This window comes from Diceros bicornis, chromosome 2 (genome assembly GCF_020826845.1).
Source record: "Diceros bicornis minor isolate mBicDic1 chromosome 2, mDicBic1.mat.cur, whole genome shotgun sequence".
NCBI classification, from domain to species: domain Eukaryota; kingdom Metazoa; phylum Chordata; class Mammalia; order Perissodactyla; family Rhinocerotidae; genus Diceros; species Diceros bicornis.
Window position 1 is genome coordinate 47,263,275 of NC_080741.1, and position 22,612 is coordinate 47,285,886.

General features: G+C 45.0%; 1 protein-coding gene across 1 annotated transcript in view; it reads left to right on the forward strand.

Annotated features, from left to right (window-relative positions):
* LIMD1 (LIM domain containing 1) overlaps positions 1 to 22,612 on the forward strand; it is a 69,225-nt gene that overhangs the window by 42,048 nt on the left and 4,565 nt on the right. The window contains exons 3-4 of the mRNA XM_058556645.1: positions 16,249 to 16,316; positions 18,860 to 18,922. Of these exons, the coding sequence (XP_058412628.1) occupies positions 16,249 to 16,316; positions 18,860 to 18,922 (131 nt within the window). The remainder of the gene's footprint in view (positions 1 to 16,248; positions 16,317 to 18,859; positions 18,923 to 22,612) is intronic.

Below are 22,612 nucleotides of genomic sequence, written 5' to 3' on the forward strand. Positions count from 1 at the left end.
GGATTAAGGGCTTGGATTAGAGATCTGTTGCTTCTTAAGGCCTTTGATCCCTGAATTTCTGAGCTGTTGATTGTCCCAATATTTCTCGTCATCTTCAGCATGTATGAGCTGAATGAGTCAGCTGGATCTAAGGAAAACGCTGAAGATCAAGAATGTGAGAAAGGAAGAGTGGGCAGATACAAAGTGGGCGAGGGAGAAATCAGGAAACAACCAAGATATACGAGCTGGGCAAAGGGTTGTGTGGGTTGGAAGAGAGAAGAGCGGCGACTTGTACTTGCTGTGTTATCAAAGGGACTGTGTCCATCTCTAGCAAACCCAGTTCTGCTGGGTGCACTGGAATTGGGACTGGGCTTGGTTTCCCAGGTCAGCCTTTGTTGATCCAGTCAGAGGCCGTGAAGTCCTTGATGGTGGGAGAACATCAGATTCTTCGTGCCTATGACATTAATAGAGTCTGAGATTTCTGAGCTACATGGTAGAGAGTAACTCCAGTGTAACCTACACCATTAATTGCCATGTCTGCGTTCAAAGCACCTGATATTGCACATGCATGGTTTGGGTGGAAATCTGCATGCTTTTCCCTCAGTAATCCTAGACCAAGGGTGAGATTTAGTGGTACCCAGTGTGTCGCCTGTCTTTTCAATTCTAAGAGGAGAATGGAGGGTGCTCTGATACGCCAGAGGGCGCTACACCCTCATTAGCATGAAGATGTTGCACCATGTGCCTTGTCTCAGAGCCAGAATCCTGGATTTAGGGAATAAGGTCTTATATGGGGGTCTGAACTTATTCTGGCATCATAGACACTGCTTGGGTCTCCTTGGCACTCTTGTCTTTCTAAGAGCATCTCTTCTTTTCTCTCTTAAATGTTCTGTCCCCAACTCTGGCCCTGTGGTGGTTAATTTTATGTGTCAAGTTGACTGGGCTGTGGGTACCCAGATGTTTGGTCAACATTATTCTGGGTGTGTCTATGCAGGTGTTTCTAGATGAGAGTAGCAGTTGGTGGACGAGTAAAGCAGATTGCTCTCCCTAATGTGGGGAGTCCTCAGTCGATCAGTTGAAGGCCTGAATAGACCAAAAAGGCTGACCCTTTGGCCTGTAGAGGAATTTCCTCCTGCCTGACTGCCTTGAGCAGGGACATCAGTTTTTTCCTGCCTTTGGACTGGAACGACACGATCGGCTCTTCCTGGGCCTCCAGCTTGCAGACTGCAGATCTTGGGACTTGCCAGCCTCCATAATCGTGTGAGCCAATTCCTTATAATAAATTTCTCTTTTCCTACACACGCACACACCCTATTGGTTATGTTCCTTGGGAGACCCCTGACTAATATTGGCCCTTTCGTCTTCCTTCTCTTTGCTTTCCTTTCCCTCCTTACTTCGTCTCTCTTGTATCCCGTCACTGACAACTTCCTTTGCACGCACCATTTCCATTGGTGCTTCTATACCTCTGGCACAGGTTGTAATATGAGCCAGTTTGTGGAGTATTTGCTCTGTCCTCCCCTGCCCCCTCATTTGCCTCCCAACCACCCTCATTTATACAAGAGGAAGTGCAGTCTCAGGATGGTCACACAGCTGGTGCGTGGTGGGGACTAGGGTCCCAACTCAGGTCCAGGTGGCTGCATGGTGTATGTTCTTGCCACCGCATCTGTGGTCTTACCCTTTACTGTGCATCATTCACAGTCACGAGGAGCCCATTACAATGCAGACCCGTGGCTCCACCTGCACAGATCCTGATTCCTGAAATCTCTAGAGCTGAGGCCCGGGCATGTGCATGCACGAGGAGTATCCTGGGGGATCTGATGCAGTCAGCTGGGAACTCGTCTGTGGCACTGCAGCTGGCTGCACCACCCACCCCTCTTTGCCTTCATTTGGCCTCCAGCTCTCTGGCTGCTTTCCTGAACTCTAGACTCTCACAGACCAATATGGCAGCCATGGCCATGGCCATGTGACTTTTGAGCACTTGAAAGGTGGCTAATGTGACTTGAGGAGTTGAAACTTTTATATTATTTTATTTTGGTGAGGAAGATTACCCCTGAGCTAACGTATGTTGCCAATCCTCCTCTTTTTGCTGAGGAAGATTGGCCCTGGGCTAACATCTGTGCCCATCTTCCTCTACTTTGTATGGGATGTTGCCACAGCATGGCTTGACAAGTGGTGCGTAGGTCCGCACCCAGGATCCGAACCTGTGAACCCCGGGCCACTGAAGCGGAGTGCACGAACTTAACCACTATGCCACCAGACCGGCCCCAAAACTTTTATTTTATTGTAATTAATTAAAGTTTAAATACCCACATGTGGCTAATGGCTGCCATATTGGACAGTGCAGGTAAAGCCTCTAGTTCCTAAACCTGAGTTCACTTACTCTTAAGAAATGATCAGTGAAGTTTATTATTTTTAGTACTTTATACATCACCAAGGCAGTATAGTCACACTGTAAAAAAAAAAAAAGTACACGTGGGAGAAGAAAATCACCCATAACCCCATACCTAAACAAAACAAAACATGTCTGCTCTACCCTCAGAGACATGGTTTTGCCAGGTGTCATGGTGCTCGCTCTTATGCCCTGCTGTTCCATTTAGAAGGATATCATATGCTTTCTTCCTTGTTGCTCCACAGTCTTCATAACCATCTGTTGCATAAGGTCCTGTTGACTTGATGACTCGAAACCAGTATAACCTTCCTGGCAGTTAAAGTTGGAAGGGGAAGAGAACCCGGACCATGGTGTGGGGCACCAAGGCTGGGCACGGATCCTGTGGCCAGGCTCAAGGACCAGATGCACCTCCAGGGCACTGACCAGCCTGTGAGTCCAGCAAATCCAAGCCAGGGCGGAGAGTGCAGGCCCTTCCTTCCCTGCGATCAGGGCTATGGTGACAGCTGTGTCTCTCCACACCTGCAGCAGCCACCATTGGTGGCATTTGGATGCCAGCAGGGTCCTGGAATGCCCCATTTGGGGAAGACCCTCTCTGTTCTTTATATGGATCACTGCTGTCCCATCCCAACTGTCTCGGGTCCTTTTCACTGCCCTGCCCACCTCCATCCACACAGCTGGCCTTGGAGCACAGCTGTGAGGGGGCCACTCCCTGGCTCAGAGACCTCAGCCACTTCTGGCTGTAACATCACAGTCCAGTTCCTTCACTTAGCACGGAACACGTTCCTTAAACTAGTTTAGCTCCTTTCTTGTCTTGTCTCTTGCCACTGTCTCCTCCATCTCTGTCGCCTAACCACGCTGACCATCACTTGCCCTTTCCTACCCTTGTTCCTTGTCACCCTCGCACTTCACCACCACACAGGAGAACATCACTCTTCAAGGCCATGTCCTCACTGTGGTCTCGTTGCGGCTCCTCTGATTCAGGTCTCATGTGTCCCTTGTGTATTTATCTGTCTGTGGTGGTTTAAATCATGATTAGATGGAAACTGTTGCAGGAGTCTGTGTCTTCCCCTGGACGGTCAGTTTGGGGAGAATGAGAACAGTGTTTAGCTGGTCTTGATTTACACCTGCCACTCTTTAATACCTGTAGTGTAAAGCTGGACACATAGTTAACACTGAATAAGTGTTGGAGTAAATAAAGGTGGCACTTACCTGTTACCCTGAACCCATAAGCTGACATTCTCCATTTCCCACCCCTCTTCCCCCAGCCATAAGCAACCACTAATCTACTTTCTATCCCTATAGATTTGCTTATTCTGCCTGTTTCATATAAATGGAATCATACAATATGTGGTCTTTTGTAGCTGGCTTCTTTCACTTAGCATAGTATGTTCCAGCTTCATCCATGTTGTAGCACGTATCAGAACTTCATTCCTTTTTTATGGCCGAATACTACTCCGTTGTATGGATATACTACATTTTATTTACCGTTCATCGGTTGATAGACACTTGTTTCTACCTTTTGGCAATTAAAAATAATGCCACTATGAACATTCCTGTGTATGTTTTTGTGTGGACATATGTTTTCATTTCCTTGTGTATGTATCTAGAGTGGAATTGCTGGGTCATTTGGTAGTTCTGTGTTTAACTTTTTGAAGAACTGTTTTGCAAAGTGGCAGCACTATTTTACATTCCCACCAGCAGTGCATGAGGGTTGCAATATCGCCACATCCTCGTCGACACTTGTGACTATCTGACTTTTTTATGCTAACCATCCTAGTGGGTGTGAAGTTGAGTCTCAGTGTGGTTTTAATATGCATTTCCTTGATAACTAATGATGTTGAGCATCTTTTCACGGGCTTATTTGTATGTCTTATTTGGAGAAATGTCTATTCAGAACCTTGATCCATTTTTTATTGAGTTTTTTGTCTTTTTATTTATTTATTTATTTTTATTTTTTTTTTATAATTTTATTTATTTCTTTTTCTCCCAAAGCCCCAGTAGATAGTTGTATGTCATAGCTGCATGTCCTTCTAGTTGCTGTATGTGGGACTCGGCCTCAGCATGGCTGGACAACTGGTGTATCAGTGCGCGCCCCGATCCGAACTCAGGCCACCAGCAGTGGAGCGCGTGCACTTAACCGCTAAGCCACGGGGCCGGCCCTGTCTTTTTATTATTGAGTTTTAATATTTCTTTATATGTTCCACATATAAGTCTCCTATATGATATATGATTTGCAAGTATTTTCTCTGATTCTGTGGACTGTCATTTCACTTTCTTGATGTTATTTATTATTTGCAGCACAAAAGTTTTTAACTTTGATATAGTCTAGTTTATCTATTTTTTCTTTTGTTTCCTGTGTTGTCTGTGCTTTATGTAAGAAGGCATTGCCCAACTCAAGGTCACGAAGATTCATGTCCATGTTTTCTTCTAAGAGTTTTATACTTTTAGCTCTTAAGTTGAGGTCTTTGATCCATTATGAGTTAGTTTTTCTATGGTTTGAGGTGTAGGTTCAACTTTATTCTTTGGCACGTGGAGATCCAGTTTTCCCAGCACCATTTGTTAAAAAGACTATTCTTTCCCCATTAGATTGTTTTGGCAAATTTGTCAAAAATTAATTGACCCTAAATGTGAGAGTTTGTTTCTGGTCTCTCAATTTTATTCCATTGCTCTAGTCAATTATCTTTTAAAGAGATTTAACTAATAAGAAGAAAAATCTTATTTGTCCATGCAGTTAATATTTCTGATCCTCTTCAGTCCTTTGTTTAGATCCAGATTTTCATCTGGTACCATTTGCCTTCTGCTTAAAGGACTTCCTTAACTTTTTTTTTTTTTTTTTTGGTAGTGTAGATCTGCTGGTGATGAATTCTTTCAGCTTTTATATGTCTGAATTCATCTTTATTTCACTTTGGGTTTTAAAGCATTTTTTTTGCTGGGTTATAGAATTCAAGATAGATAGTTTTTTCTTTCACTTCTTTAAAGATGTTCCATTGTTTTCATTCACTTCTTTAAAGATGTTCCATTGTTTTCAATCAGAAGTCCGATGTCATCTTTATCTTTGTTTCTCTGTATCTAACATGTCTTTTCTCTCTGGCTGCTTTTAAGATTTTCTCTTGATCACTGATTTTGAGAAATTTGATTATGCTGTCCCTTGGTGTGCTTTTCATGTTTCTCATGCTTGGGGTTTATTGAGCTTCTTGGATCTTGGAGTTTACAGTCTTCATCAAATCTGGAATGTTTTTGGCCATTATTTATTCAAATTTTTCTCTCATACCCTCTCTCCTTCAGAGCCTCTAGTTACCCCTTTATTAGCCATCTTGAAATTGTCCCACAGCTCACTTACGCTTTTTTCATTTTTTAAATTCTTTTCCTCTCTGTTTCATTTTGGACAGTTTCTATTGCCCTGCCTTTGAGTTCACCAATCTTTTCTCCTGCAACGTGTAATCTAATCCCATCCAATGTATTTTTCATCTCAAATATTTTAGTTTTCATCTATAGCAGTTCAATTTAGGTCTTTTTAAGTATCTTCCATGTCGCTGTTTAGCTTTTTGGATATATGGAATACAGTAACAATAACCTGTACTGTCCTCTGCTGATTCTGTGTCAGGTCTGGGTTGATTTCCATAGATTGACTATTCTCTCCGTTATGGGTTGTGTTTTCCTGCCTCTTTGCATGCCTGGTAATCTTTGATTGGATGCCACACGTGGAGAATTTTACCTTGTTGAGTTCTGGATGTTTTTGTATTCCTTTAAAATCCTCTTGACCTTTGTTCTGGAATGCAGATAAGTTATTTGGAAACAATGTTCCTTTCTAGTCTGGCTTTTATGATTTGTTGGGTCTGTTTGGTGCAGAGCCCAGTAGAGGACAATTACTCTGCACTCCTAGGGCACAGCCTTCCTGAGTGTTTCACTCAGCGCCCCGTGGACCATGAGTTTTTCCAGTCCGGCTGGTGGGAATAGGCACTGTCTCTGGCCCTTGTGAACACCAGGCACTGTTTTCTCTCATCCTTTCGAATGTTCTTTACCCCTGGCCATGGGTAGTTTCTTCACACACATGTGCTGATCCATGCTCTGCTGAATACTCAGAAGAGATGCCCTGCAGATCTCTACGATTTTTTTTTCCTCTGTGGCATCCTCTTTTCTGATCCAGATGATCATAGTCTGGAGTAGTGGGAATGGAAAATAAAAAGAGAATAGGTTTGTAAAACTGTAGGAAAAGAAAGACTTGGGAGTGGCCAGTGAGAAGAGAATTGGCGTGTAGAGCAGTGCTGCTCACAGTGTGGTCCTCGCAAGGAGAGAAGTGCGGACACTGAAAACATTTAGAAACTTTTGTAACAATTTGACAGAGTAAATTGGGGCTTGGATTTTATGTTTCATTTTTCCACATTATTGTATTTTATAAGAAAATAAGTCTGACAGATGGAAATTAAGAACGAAAACCCCAGAAACCTGGTCCTTTGCCACTGATAAACTGAGAAGGAAGAAGTGACCTGGAGAATCTGGACAAAGAGGGAGGTGTAGGTGGATGGGGTTTTTGGCTCAGGTAGGTTTCAGTTAAGGAAACTGAAGGTCCTTGAATGCTGGCAACAGTAACTTATGCCAGATACTTAGTATGAGCCCTCGCTGGGCTCCACAACACCCTCCACCCGGGAACCCAGGGAGTTGGGTGACGGGCCAACCTCTCAGTTCTGGGAAGTGGCAAAGCCAAGGAGCATTTTCCTCTCTCCCCTCCTGCCTTGTTCCTCAGCCTCCTGAGGCTGGATTAGCCTGTGGAGTCCAGGTTGATCTTTTCCTTTGAGCTGAACCAATGTGGTTGGTTTCTTCCTGTTGCTTTGTTATTAGCAATACCTTTTAAGTGTTAACCTATTCTGGAAAAAGCTGTTTGAAGGAGTAGATGAGGTAGAACTTTGTGCAATGATGCAAATGTTCCATAGCTGCCCTAGTCACAAGCGGTCATCAGGGACTTGAAATGGACTTGTTCAAGTACTTGAACTGAGTTTTTAATGTTATCTTATTTTAATTCAGATTTGCTTATGAATAGCCACACGTATAGCCGGTAGGCACTGTGGACAGCTCAGGTGGAAGTTACCAATTGGGATAGTACAATAAAAACGCAATCCCACACGTATAGCCGGTAGGCACTGTGGACAGCTCAGGTGGAAGTTACCAATTGGGATAGTACAATAAAAACGCAATCCCACACGTATAGCCGGTAGGCACTGTGGACAGCTCAGGTGGAAGTTACCAATTGGGATAGTACAATAAAAACACAATCTAAACGATTGCTCGTTCTTACTTTTCTCAGGAACTCTTCTTGTTGTTGGGAAAACCTTGCATTTTTACTTTTTAGGGAGGTATTTCGGAAACTGAAATTTGTGGTAACGTCTTACAGCTAAGGGCCATTTACTTTTCCAGAATAGATAAGTTGTTTCTCTTTCTAGAGGGCAGGGAGAATGGTGAGATTTGCCAGTTGAGTGTTATTTGTCAGATTCAGTGGCTGACCTCTCTTTGTGACATCTTCCACTGCTGTTTCCTTCATCCGGCTGCACTGGCTTCAGCTGTGTTTTTCTCTTTTCAACTGAAGGTGCCCCAAAGGCAAATATAAAATATTCATTAACTGCATCTATGGGAAGTGGCTTTTTGGAGTGGCTTTTTGATGAGTCTGTACATTTATTAATCAATATTTTATAAACTGTTGTTGTGATCGGAAAATAAAGAGCAACTTTGAGGGCCGGCCCCGTGGCTTAGCGGTTGAGCGCGCGCGCTCTGCTACTGGCGGCCCAGTAGTTCGGCCCGGTTCGGATCCCGGGCGTGTACCAACGCACCGCTTCTCCGGCCATGCTGAGGCCGCGTCCCACATACAGCAACTAGAAGGATGTGCAGCTATGACATACAACTATCTACTGGGGCTTTGGGGAAAAAAAAAGGAGGAGGATTGGCAATAGATGTTAGCTCAGAGCCGGTCTTCCTCAGCAAAAAGAGGAGGATTAGCATGGATGTTAGCTCAGGGCTGATCTTCCTCACAAAAAAAAAAAGAGCAACTTTGACTACTATATTCTAAAGCTCTGGAAAAACTATTGGGTATATTTTTAGTGTGCATATCACTAGCTGTTTCCTGGTGCAGGGAATTCCTCTGCCGGAAGCAATAGGATTCTGAAACTAGAATTGTAAAGATGTAACACTGACATGCTTTCCCCTCAACAGCTTTCTGTTTGATGCTAATTGTTTGGGGATGGTGTAGGTCTTAGCTTTTTTTTTTTGACCAAGATGAATCTCATTAGGTGGAAATGCTGGTTCAGAGACAAGCCCGAAGCATAGCCTAACCCGGTGGTTCTCAAAGTGTCCTGGACCAGCATTGTCAGTATCAACTGGAAACTCATTAGAAAGGCAAATTCTCAGGCTCCTCCCAGATGTACTAAATCAGAATCTCTGAGGATGGGGCCCAGCAATCTGTGTTTTAACAAACTCACCAGGTGGTTCGGAAGCATGCTGAAGTTTGAGAACCACTGGCCTTATATTTTGGTGTTTGCCCTCGACCATTCTATTTTGTCTTCTGTGTGAGCTCTGGCACAGCACAGCTGGCTCCTTGGTGTCACGCCTCCAGCTATGTGCCACTCTTGGAAGTGAGTGAGGACAGTGAAACTTGTCCCCCCTCAACTAGGAGTAGTGTGGGGAAGAGGTTTGACTAGGAAGGCCAAGAAATCCACCTTCTTCCCCCCAGTCTGAGAGAGATTCCTTTTGGGACAAAGAGATGGTATAGTGTGGTAGGAAGAGTGTTGACTTTGCACCAGAGAGACCTGGCTTCAACTCCCAGCTCTTCTACTAATTAGTTTTGGCCATGTAGGCAACTTTGCCTGACCTCTTTAGCTTTTGTTTCTCCATCTGCAAAATGAAGACTCACTGAAACTGCATAACGCGATAAGTGGAGTTAAACTGCCTAAAATGCGAGGTCACATTATTGCAGGATTAGTGAAATGACCCGAGCCAACCTCCTCCACTAGCCAGCCTGGAGTTCTCAGTGGATTGTGTTGCTGTTCCAACCTATCCTCGTCCTGGCTGTGGTTTGGCGCCACCTAGTGGTGGTTGGCTGCTCTAGCTTATATGTCAAGGAGATCAGTTCTGGGTCCTGCACCTGATTGGAACTTGCAGGACAGCGGCAGTGATTCCAGGAATTTCCAGGTTAGTTAGTGTCTGATCATTTGCCAGCTCTGGAGTGATTCAGTCTGGAGAATGCCTTCTCTCTGCCTTCCTGCTTCTCAAGACGAGGTTGCTTGCTGTTTCTGCCTGGCCTCACCTTCCTCTCAAAGTGCCTGTGGTGCAGATGGGAGTTACCAATCGGGTTATATCCACATGCGTGCCATCACAAGGGATTTTCACAGAATTGTCTAGACAATTACAGAGATACAATGTAGGTAAAGTGCCCGGTGCATAGAAAGCACTTTAAGAAATGAAAATTGCCTTCTTAGTTCCCTGGTAGGAAGAGAGAAACTGGATTCCACAAGCATTCACTAGTGCAAGCGGGCTCATGGCACAGTGGAACAGGCTGCACTTCGGAGTCAGACAAACCTGGGTTCCCAACCTGCCCACTTCCTCCCTGGGCGAGCCTCTCTGAGCCTCGAAATTTATGAAATGGAGATGATAACATTTAACCCATAAGTATTGTGTTTTTATGAAGAAAGAAGGAAACCCAGAGAGTTGGGAGCCATCCTGGGGTGTCATTCCTAGAGATTCCCAGGAGCAATCAATTCCTGCATCCTTGCACTGCTCCATGATATTGACATGCGATGGGTTTTATTTCTGCCTATTTCTTTGGTAACCCTTTCCACGCTCACTGAAACCTGGAGTAGGTGACAAGAGTGATTTGTGGGCCTCTCTGTAAAAGGCATGTGGCAGCGCAGGGACAGAAACGGGAGTGAGCGTTGCAATAACATGGGTGGCGATGTTTTTGAACATCCTTAAAACTTTTTTAATACATGAAAGTTCTAAATATAGTACTTGAAACATAGAAGGCAATCAACAGATGTTAGTGTTTTTCTCTCTCTCTGACAAAACACAAAGTAATAAATTTAGATGTGGCACCTAGTTTCAAAACTCAGGTGGTCTTTCAAAACTTCAGTGAAAACTGGGGTTTGAGTCCTTGAGAGCAGATTAAGGCCTCATCTTCTCAGAGCTGTGGGAGAGTCCTCAATTTTTCTTTTGGGATAAAGCAAATGCAGGTGTAGCCTCTGAGCCCCTCCCCTGGCCTCTGGGGTCTGGGGTCTGGACATGGGGCTTCTCAGCTCTGGGGGCTCTTGGCAGCAAGAGGATTTGTCTGGCCAGCTGGGCAATTTTTAAAATGATGATCAAAGTAACACCTACTCATTATTAAAAGTTTGGGGAAGTGTAGGCAAGTTTAAAGAAGCAAACACCTAGCCAACAACGCCCCCCCCCCCCTTCCCCCGCCATCATGCAGATACCGTGTCTGTCCGCTCAGGGGCACTGTCACTCTTGGGCAGATTTCCTTTCCAGTGTCTTTTCTTTGAATTTCTTCTTTATGTATACATGTTGAGATAAACAATTTTTAGATCTTACTTTTTTACTTTTCACGTTATCAGAGTTTTCTTTTAAAAATTAAAAAGAAAGTATTGTTTTTCAGATTATAAATATATAATTCTAGAAAAATTTGATCTAGAAATGTGTGAAGTAAAAGGTGAAATTTCTCTCTAATACCACCTACCAGTGTACCTTGTACTAGAAAAAAATTTTTGAATATTGAAATATATAAAGAAGTGAAACTTTCATTTAATACAACCTGTCAGTGCTATATACTACTAGATAAGTTAAAAGAAATTTATAAAATAGAAAGTGAAATTTCCCTGTAATAGTATCTACCAGTGCTACCGCTATTGGTTTTAGTGTGCAATCTTCCAGGTTTTTTTTCATATCAATGGGGGGGGGGTGTGTGTATGTGTATAGGTTACTGAAATGGAATTGTACTATAGAGTTGTCTAGCTTGATTTTTTTCACTTACTAATGTATTCTGAATATCCTTCGATAGTATAAGCATTTTCCAATATCACTAAAACACTTGAATGGCATTTTAAATGGCTACATAATATTTCATCATTTAGATGTACTCTGTTTTATTTGATCATTTCTTTAAGGCTGCCACTTTGGATCTAAGTAAACATTTATTCCTATTTCTGATTCTTTCCCTAAGCTAAGTGCCAGACAACCCCACTGAATCAGAGATAAACATTTTAAATTTTCCTCTCCGGGAAAAGTTTATCATTTTGCACTCTTGTCAGTAACTTACAGAATTATGCAATGACAACAATCACAAATGAATGTGATCATTTAAAAAAATCTCTGTTGGGGCCAGCCCAGTGGCGTAGTGGTTAAGTTCGTGCTCTCCGCTTTTGACGGCCCAGGTTCGCAGGTTCGGATCCCAGGTGCAGACTTATGCACCGCTCATCAAACCGTGCCGTGGTGGTGTCCCACATACAAAATAGAAGATGGGCACGGACATTAGCTCAGGGTGAATCTTCCTCAGCAAAAGGAAGAAAATTGGCAACGGATATTAGCTCATGGCCAATCTTCCTCATTCACGCACACACACACAAAAACCTTTGTTGATATCTTAAGTGAAAAAACTCTTTAATTTGTGTTTCTTAGAATACTAAAGGGTTCAACGCTTTGGCATGGTTGATGATCTTCCTCTATGATTTTTGGAACACAAGTGATCTGCCCTCTATTAGAACAAAAAATTAATTCCTGCTCAGATTCCTTAGAACTTCATGGACCCCATTCCAGGAACTAGAACTGGGCATTCTCCACACATGGGGTCAGAAGCTTCTCTCTCGAGGAAGTCCTGTGCCGAGTCCAGGCCGCCTCCTTGCTCCTTCTAGTGGCTTCATCTGCAGCTGCAGCCTCGCCTCCGTTCCTCTCATCAGAACTGGGTTCATCCCTGTGGGAAATCCCAGAAGGGAGCGACAAAACAAGGGAGCCCCACAGACGGGTCTGGACCTGGGCTTCACTTGTGTCAGAGAATGTGGGGATTGTTTTCCTTCGTGGCTAGGCAGCTCCTCTTAGAGTGGGCTGTTTGTGTCCTTGTCACCTTGGCTGCTGGGGAGGAACTAGAGGCAGCAGATCAGCTCTCAGCCGGGTGCCTGATGGGGACAGCAGGTGGAAAGGATACTCTAGTTACTTCTCATTCTCCTTTCTAAAACTTTGAGTCCTCTGGACTCTTTTTATAGAGGGGAAAGTTATAAGTAAAGTAATTAAAATTAACTTCCATGGCTGCCAGGGGGTTCTGTCAGTGAACCCTGAAATCACATAGCTATAGGCACTCATTCTTGTTACCCTAGCTTAGCAGAGTCAGGAAATGCTTGTGAAGGTTCTAGAATGGGAACCTTCTAGAAGAGAGGGTAACTAACTTTGAGGGAAGAACAGGAGAGAAGGTTTAGAGAGCTAGACTTGTCGCTTTCTAGCATATGCCCACTGCCCTTTTCACACTCCCTCACTCGATTAAAGTTTGTTTCAGGCTATAAAAATAATTTAGTCATTGCGGAAAAAACTAATTAAAAATCACCAATTTCCTTCAGTCTTTTTTATGACTGCATAATAGTACATATGCCATAGCTTATTTGATAGGAATTAGACATTTGGTTGATGCTCATTTTTCATAAGGTATTATAAATGATGCTGAGATGAAGATCCTTCAGACAGTCTGACTCTGATTATTTCCCTAGAATAAATTTCTGCAGTAGAATTTTTGGGTCAAAATAATCTGAACTTTCTAAATTCTGTTGATATTTGATATCAAGTTTTCTCTTAAAAGCTTGTTACCATTTCTTCTATCCCCACAGAGTGGAGAGTGTCTGTCTGTCAGTGTCATTGCTAACACTGCTGTTGTTTTAAACCTTTGCCAGTTGAATAGATAAAGCATGGTACGTTATTTTAATTTGCAACTTAAAAAAATCAAGAGAAAAGTTAAAGATTTTCTCTTTTATTCGTTCATCATTCATACTAGTTTTGTTATTTGTCTTTTTCCATTCTTGGCCCATTTTTTTTATATTGGACTGTTAGTTTTTTGCATATTGGAGTTAAGTTCTTTTTTGTCACGTAGCACAGATGGTTTTTCTAGTTTGACATTTGCCTTTTGATTTGTAGTATTTTCCTTAAAGAAGTTATGTGTGTGTTTGTGTGTGTGAAGTTTAAAAACTACAAGAAAGTACTAGAGGAAATAACCCTTATTTACCTACCACCCAGAATGCACAAACATTTATATATTGTCATTTTGGCTTTTTTTTTTTTTTTTTTTGTGAGGAAGATCAGCCCTGAGCTAACATCCATGCTAATCCTCCTCTTTTTGCTGAGGAAGACCGGCCCTGAGCTAACATCTATTGCCAATCCTCCTCCTTTTTTCCCCAATGCCCCAGTAGATAGTTTTATGTCATAGTTGCACATCCTTCTAGTTGCTGTATGTGAGACGCGGCCTCAGCATGGCCAGAGAAGTGGTGCGTCGGTGCGTGCCCGGGATCCGAACCCGGGCTGCCAGTAGTGGAGCGCGAGCACTTAACCACTAAGCCACAGGGCTGGCCCAATTTTGGCTTATTTTTAATAAAGAAAGTAGAATATTACAGGTAAATTGGTATCATCTTGGTTCCCCTTTGCATTTCATTTCCCCCTTCCCAGGGCAGCTGCTATCATGAATTGAGTGTCTGGATCCTTCCAGTCCCAGCTTTTATACTGTGACCACATGTACAGTATCAATCAACAGTATATAGTACTAGTTTGTGTGTGTATGTGTGCTTGCTTTAACTTACATATGTACTACCTCTCATATTACTGCATCATTGAGCAATTTTCCTTATTTGCACGAGTGTGTTCAGTTCAGTTCATAATGATTGCACAGATCTAGTTCATTCATTTTGATTGCTGTATAATATCGCATCCATTAAATGTAACTCCACATTCTTCTTCAGTGTATTGATCAATTTTTCTCTATTGGTGAAGACTGAAGATGCTTCTAGGTTTCTGGGTTTTCATTTCAGTGCTGCAGTGAGCATCTGTGTGTGCATCTCCCCCTGCATGTTGGGAGGTCTTCTCAAGGGGCATCTCGAGGGGCGCGTTGTGAGTAATGTGGATTTTCAGCTTTACGAGCTCTTGGCAAATTCTTCCCAAAGTGGTCGTGCCTGTCGACAGCCCCCCAGCAGTGTGAAAGCGTTCCTCTCGTCCCACACCTGCACTGGGATGCGGATGGTGGTATCAGGCTTCCTGATTTTTGCCCATCTGGGAATGAGGTAGCATCTCATTGTGGTTTTAATTTGCAGATCCTGATTGCTGGTGGGATTGAACATCTTTTTAAATGGTTATTGCCTAAAGTTTAACAGGTTTTCTCTTCTCTGCCCCTTCCCTTCCTATCCTTGGCTCATTTTTCCCATTGGGTTACTTATCTTTTTCTTATGATTATTGGTGTTCTTTATATGTTTTAGATACTAGTACCTTGTTTTATGTGTTGTAGCCATCTTCTGATTCCTGGCTTGCCTTTCCTTTTATTTCTTTTTTTTATTTTAATTTTTTGTATTTATTTACTTAAACATTTTAATTATTTATACTTAATTATTTTAGACCACTTCAAAAACTAGTCACACTACAATTTCCATTGTGGGTTATGAAAGGAAATAAGTGAGTTACAGGAAAAAATTTTTTAAAAGGTAAAATCATGACTTATACAGTATAAAAGTCAGACAGTTGTGTGTATTTTCTCATAATAGCTTTTGTTTTTCACACTGAAGCCTTTAGTCCGTCTGGAGGTTTTTGCTTTTGTAGTTAAATGTATTTCCCTTCTTGTGGCTTTTCCCCTGCATTGATGCTTTCACATTCCTCCCTGAGCCCCAGGAAGTCTGCAGTGACAGTCTCTTCTCCGTCGCCTTGCGCTCTTTGCCTGCTCTGGAGTCACAAGCCAAGGGCATGCAGTGTTTGTCGAGGGGATTTCTCTGTGTTTTGCGCACGGTTAATGTTTCTGACATTGGTGATTTTGGTTTCATGTGGACCCTAGCCCCAAGGGGCTAGATTCCACTAGTGTTTAGAATTCGTTCAGCTTTTGAAACTCCCGCGGAGTCTGTTGGGTATGTTTTGTGCCTGGCTCTGGAAATGCTCCCAGGTCTGGGAATGCGCTGAGTCTCCAGGGTCTCCCATAAAGACGCTCCTGCTTGCTTTGAACACATGGCCCCATTGTGTGTTTTTGTAAGAGATCAAAGGAATTGAAAAAGTATGTTATTCTTGTCAGTGTCCTAGCTCCATGGAAACTAAAGTTACATCTAATGAGTCAGGTGCTTTGAATTTTTCCCACTCCTGCCCACCCCATTTAGAGCAAGAGAAAACAGGAGAAATCATTATCTTTTCGACAGTATGTGTTTTCTGTAGTTCAGATGAAAATAAGGAAAATAAGAGTTGACCAATTTGTAGGACTTTCTTGATAGGTTGTCACCAGCGTCCCACGGAGAACATGTCAAAGGTGACGGTCTTAACGCCTGTGGGAAACAGCAGCTTCATTAGAGACTGTTGCCCAGTACCCCCATGTGTGTGTGCCTCTGCTGTCCTGTCACCACGTGTCTTGCTGGCTTCTTTCTCAGCAGAGAGGAGGTGTGAGAAGTGGGCGCAGGATGATTCCCAAGTCAGCCCTGGGTCTTCCCGCCAAGGAGCACCCACCGAGGACCCTTTCTTTTGGCCTCTGCCCACCCATTGCCAAGGGCCACAGCAGCTTCAGTAACCAGAAACTATTATCGACAGCTGGCATTTTTTGCATGTTTATTTCTGCTTAAAACGATTTTGCCTTTTCTCTCTCTTTTCCCTGAATATTAACATTTTCTTTTTACCCTGTCCTTGTGTTTCTTCCTTAGGCCGGAAGCTGAGAGGAAAAGCCTTTTATTTTGTCAACGGCAAAGTGTTCTGTGAGGAAGACTTCCTGGTGAGTTTGTCACCCAAGCTTCCCCTCCCCCCCATCCTGATCAGAGTCAGCAGGGAGCATGCGGAGGGGCCGGGCCAGGCAGAAGAGGGCGATTTCTCCCCATGATGCCCAGCGCTGCTGGGAAGCTGCACTGCTGGAGAAAGGGGTCCTGACTTCCCTTCTGTAGATGGCTGGGGTGGCCCATGTTCCCAAGGCAAATGACAAACTGCAGAGCTCTGTGCTTTGAAGGGATTTGAGGGTCACTTGGCCTGTCCTCTTGTCGCTTTGCACATTCCTGCCTGCTCCACCCGTCTCTTAAACCTCTGCACTGGGACCCGGCCCTCTTCTCATCCTGCCTGCTCTCCATGGGAATCCAGCCTCTCCCATGCATCGAAAGTCCATCCATGTGCCATTGACTCCCAGATCTGAGCTCCAGCCCTGTGAGCACCTCTGAGGCCAGCTGCTGACATCTCTCTGCCCACTGGAGAGTCCCCTGGGCTGTCCCCTAGCCCCTCACACTCCATTTGTCTGAAGCAGAATCATCACCTTGCCTGGCTCCTTGTCTCTCAGCACAGTCTCCCAGGGTCTTCCTTGGCCCCTCCTCCTCCTCATCTCTCCCAGAATGCGGCCAAGCATTGAGCCCTGTGCCACCCTGTCCTTCCCTGGGCCTGCTTAGCTCACAGGTCAGCGTGGCTCAGCCAGGCTACCCTAAGGGCCTCCTCCACACTGCCTGCGCGGGTGGCAACCCAGCCCGCCCAGGCCCCCTGTCTCCAGGGTTCAAAGCATGTGCAGAAGCTCTCTGCGATCTGGAGCTGCCGGCCTCCTGTCTCGCTGACTCTGCTGCTTGCTGTTCTCTGCACGCTGCAGAGCCTCATACCTTCATGCCTCTGCTTGTGCCGTCTCCCCGGCTTGGAATGTCTTCACCCTTTCTTTGCCCTGATAGCTTCGGCTGTCTTCCTTGACCCTGTACTCCTACAGTGCAGCGCCCCTCATCTGCACTGCCACCTGGCCGGGTCTTGCCCTGGCAGAGCAGTCAGCGCACTGCATTGCATCCCTTTACAAGTCTTTCTCTCCGACTTGACCGTAAGCTCCTAGGGAGGGAAGAACGCGCTTCTTCACCTTTACATCTTCAGGTCCTAACACAAGGCCAAGCATGGGGTGGTGCTCGGTACGTGGTAGTTGAACTGACCCTGTGTTTCAGGGGTGAGGAACGTGAGACCCGGAGGTGGCTCGGGCCCTGCTTCCTTGTGAGTGTGAGGGTTGATTCATCATGACTCGTGTTTGCCAATAACACACAAGCAAACCCAAACTGGCTTAGCAAGAAGGAAACGCACTCCAGCTCTGTGCCCGGGAGTCATTTCCCTTCAGTCTTTGGCCCTGCCTCTCACCCTGTTGGCTCATCTCAGGCCTCTGTGATGGCCACGTGGCAGCAGCACTCCAGAGTTTGCATTCTCTGCTTTGAATCTGAAGGGCCAGGTGCCTGTCCTGTACCCGTGGGCTTACTGGCTCTTGTGGGTCACACGTCCATCCCTGGGCAAAATCATTGGCGCTGGAGGAATGCGAGGCTTCGATTGGCCAGGTCTGAGTCAGTGCCCCACCTTGGAACCCAGCGTGGGGTCAGCCCCAGGAATCATGGGGACCACAAGGTGGGATGTGGGGTGTCTTACTCCTAGAATGGGGAGGAGGTGCCAGGCAGCAGAAACCTCCAGTACGTTACATGGTGTAGAGTGGCAGAAAGTTCCCCTTTTTCCTTCTTTCTTCCTTCCTTTCCATTACATTTTCCCCCATTAAATGTTGCAATATCTAAGCTTCTAGTACCTTCCAGTGCATAGTATCTAGTATGTTTTCTGAAGTGAGTTCTTCGTTTCTTTCAAGACTCCAGCTGTGTGGTGTTTTGGTAAGGTAAGGCAGATAATATTTATTGAATTTCTTTGAAGCTAACTATAAAAGTCATTGGCTTTTTAACCAGAATCAGACTTGAGTTTGAATGCTATCCTTACCTCTTGTAGGCTATGTGACCTTGAGACGTTCACTTAAACTCTCTGAGCTTTCCTTTGCTTCCATTTCTCAATATAATATATACCTTGCAGAATTGTTTTAAGGATTAGAGCAGTGGTCTCAAACTTGGGCCTGCATCACATTCCCCTGATGGGCTTGTGAAAACACAGTTGCAAGGTCCCACCCCCTGAATTTTCAATTCAGTAGGTCTGGGGTGGAGCCCAAGAATTTGCATTTCTAACAAGTTCCCAGGTGATGCCAGGAAACTTCTCTTTGAGAACCACTGGGTTCGAGATGAAAGCCTCTCCATGCCCAGCCTCTTACACAGAGCCTGGCATGTCATGGGTGCCGGACACAGCTGTTGTAAGGGCGAGTGGTGCTAGTGTTTGTAATACAGAAGATATTCTGTGATTCATCACAACGGCGTTGTCCTCAGGGAAATGACAGACTCCTGTACCGAGTAACACATCTTTCTTGGAAATCCCTTGTTCTCCTCTGGACTGGCGGGGAGGCGGCTGGATCCGTCTGCCTGCCTGGGCTAACTTGTTCTTCTCTCTCCTCTGCAGTACTCTGGATTCCAGCAGTCTGCTGACAGGTGTTTTCTTTGTGGGCATCTGATCATGGACATGGTGAGTGGGGTCAGCCGACCAAGATACTAGCGTGGGAAGGCATTCAGAGAAAAAAGAAATTCATAATTGAGAGCAGTGTTTCCTCCCTTGATTTTTGCTTACAGCTGGCTTCATTAAAAGAAGACCCTGTGCAGTGCAGCTTGTCTGCTTTAGTAGAACCCACATTGGTGGCTTTTATTGGTGTTAACATCCTTAACCATCCGGTTCACATGAGGTCGTGTTTCTGATGAGGCTCTCTCTTCTGGGCCGTCTGGATCACACCTCCCTATGATGTTCTGTGATCCTTGTGGCATCCCAGGTGAGATGGCAAACGGAGCCTGTGTTTACTGCAGAAATCTCAGCTCCCTTGAGTCAGGTGCAGAAAGTCAGGTAAACACGGCTGTTTGCCCCGTGTTCTGCGCAGCTCAGTCCATTCCTAAGATGAGTTTGCGGGCCATTAGTTCTGAGACTGGGGAACAAGGAGTAAGTATTGTACGTTCTGTTCCTCACTCAGCCACTGGCTCTCTGAGCTTCAGCCTCTTGGGCCTCAGTCTCTTTATCTCTCAGTGGGGACAGTCTTTCCTTCCTGACTTCCTTATAGAGTGAGGTTGTGAGGTTCATGAATACAGAGTTCGTTTTGTATCAAATCGTTCACCATTGAACATCAGGCCTGTAGAATTTCTTTAATATACTGGTCAGAGGAAATGATTATATTTCATTCTTTTAGTTGGAAAGAGTTATTAAATCTCTCTCTAAGCTGACTCATTAATTCCATTCTGGAGAAGGGAATTGCTAATCATTGCTATTTTTTTTTTTTACCTTTTTATTGAGAAACAGGTCAGAGTAAAGGGTGTACATCTTAAGTGTACAGCTGATATGAATTTTCACATATGCATATATCCATGTAACTACCACTCAGATCAAGACGTAGAACGTTTCCCACATCCCACACCCCAGAAAGTTCCTTCTTGTCCTCCTCCCAGACAAGAGCCCCCTCCCATAGAGGTATCCACTATTCTGACCTCTATTGCCCCAGATTCGTTTTGCTGGTCCCAGAACTTCATATAAATGGAATCATATGGTATAGAGTCCTTTGGGTCTGCCTTTTCTCACTTAGAAAAATGTTTTTGAGATTCACCATGTTGTTGCCTGTGTTGGTAGCTCGGTTATTTTCATTGCTAACTAGAATTCCATTGTATGGATTTAGGAGTTTATTTGTCCATTCTCCTGCTGATGGGGATTTGAGTGGTCCCAGTTTTGGGCCATTTATGAATAAAGCTGCTGTGAACACTCTTACACATGTCTTTGAGGGACATAAACACTGCTTCCTGCTGGCTTTATGCTAACGTGTATAAACACAACACGTGGACCAGAGCCGACCCTGTTCATGAGAGGACCTGCTGTTGCCCGGCCCTGACACATCACAGCCGAGCTTAGCCCTGTGAGGGCTGTGTCCTTGTTAGTAGCCCAGGCCTCCCTGGGAACATGGCCCTCCACCCGTTCCCCCAAGGGAGGCAGGCAGGAGCCACACACCCTCACCCTGACCTCCCCAAGTGCCTGCCAGACTCCACAGGGCTCGATTTCTTTAGCAGAATCTGTCCTTGATTTTATTTATTTATTTTTTTCCCCCAAAGCACCAGTAGATAGTTGTATGTCATAGTTGCACAGCATTCTAGTTGCTGTATGTGGGACGCGGCCTAAGCACGGCCGGAGAAGCGGTGCGTCGGTGCGCGCCCAGGATCCGAACCCGGGCCACCAGCAGCGGAGCGCACGCACTTAACCGCTAAGCCATGGGGCCGGCCCTGTCCTTGATTTTAGAGTCCTCCTGACAAAACCACTACATGTGAGGTCAACAGTGTCCAAATTTATGAACGTGACTATACCCTACTCTTGTTTCTGGGTATCCTAAGCCTTCTTTGGGCCTCAGGGTATTTCATTTACCCATGGCTGCATGACAAACCACCCCAAAACTTAGTGGTTTAAAACAACAGTGATTTATTATTATCACGATTCCATGAGTGGAGAATTAGGCTGGAGCTCAGCGGGGCGGCGATTATTCTGCTCTCTGTGGCATTGACTGGGGTCACTTACTCAGCTGTGCTCAGCTGGTGGCAGAGTTGAACAGCCAAGATGACCTGTCACCCTCCAGGCCTCTCTCCCTGTGGCCGATAGTCTTATTTGGTAGTCTAGTGTGGGCTTCCTTATAGTGAGAGAGAGGACGCGGAAGCTGCCAGTCTTTCATCCTTGACTCAGAAATCTCAGAACTTCATTTCTTCCTCATTCGATTGATTAAAGAAAGTCGCAAGGCAGGGGAAATCCTCTCCACTTGTTGAAGTGAGGCTCAGCCTGTGCATACAGGAACGGGAGGAATTGAATTTTGGAGACCGTCTCTACCACAGGGGGTAGTATGAAGTTGAACCTGGATTCTTACAGGTCTTCCCTAGGACTTGAAAACTTTCAGCAAATGTCTGTCTGGTAGTGACACCCAGTTTTAAAAACAGAACCCTTAACTGCTGCCAAGAATTGTCATAATGCAGAGGAAGATTCCTTCAGATACTACCCCTGTTCTCCAACAGAACCCCAGTTGTCCAACTCTGTGTGAATTGTCTGTCTGTGCCCTCCTTTGTTAATCGGGGAGAATACTCTGCACTTGAAGGTTAGAACTGGGCATTTTTCCACATTAAAAAAAAAATTATTGGGGGCGGGCTTGGTGGCGCAGCAATTAAGTGCGCACACTCTGCTGTGGTGGCCCAGGGTTTGCAGGTTCGGATCCCGGGCGCGCACCCACGCGCCTTTTGTCAAGCCATGCTGTGGCGGCATCCCATATAAAGTAGAGGAAGATGGGCATGGATGTTAGCCCAGGGCCAATCTTCCTCAAGACAAAAGGGGAGGATTGGCATCAGATGTTAGCTCAGGGCTAGTCCTCCTTACAAAAAAAAAAAAAAATTATTACAACTAGTCAGAATGCAGCAAAATGGCGTCTTTATCCTACCACACCTCTGGAACAGTGTGGGTTAAGTTAATGTGAGGATCTCTTTCTGCCAAGACAGCATTAGTTTGGGTCGAAATGCATCCCAAGGTCCAGATTGCCAAGTGGACTTGGGAAGCCCAGCCGGTTGTTTTTCCTATTTGGCAGCTTAATAGGGGCCTCAAAGGTTAGTGAAACCCCAGAGGGAATTGAGGAAGCCTGAAAGCTGAGCTTTCAGAGGAAGGCTGGAATAGCACCGAGTACCCCCCTTACCCCTCAGCTGCAGTGTGCGAGGTGTGGGGTTGGCCTCGGAGGCAGCACTGGGGCGCTGGAAGGAGCCGGGACACAACACACCTTTCTCACAGGCCTCACGAGCACTGACAAGGGTTTCCTCAGTTCCAAGTCCCCTTCCTTCTGCCTGTTGGAAGGCTTTCTGTGTGGCCCCCGCTCCGGAATCCTGAAGCCAATTCTGCACATTCCTTGCAGATGAGTATCTGGGTGCAGCCTTGCTGGTGTTGATTCCATAGCTCAGTTGTTTGTGCTAAGTTTCATGGCAGGTAATTGCAGAAATGAATCTCCTATTGAGTCAGCAAAGATGCTTTCAACTGCAAATTGTAGAAAAACCCAGACTCATTTTAACTCAGACTGGTGGTTCTCAAACTTTAGCATGCATCGGAATCACTTTATTAAAACACCAACTGCTGGGCCTCACCCCAGAGTTTCTGATTCAGTAGATCTGGGGC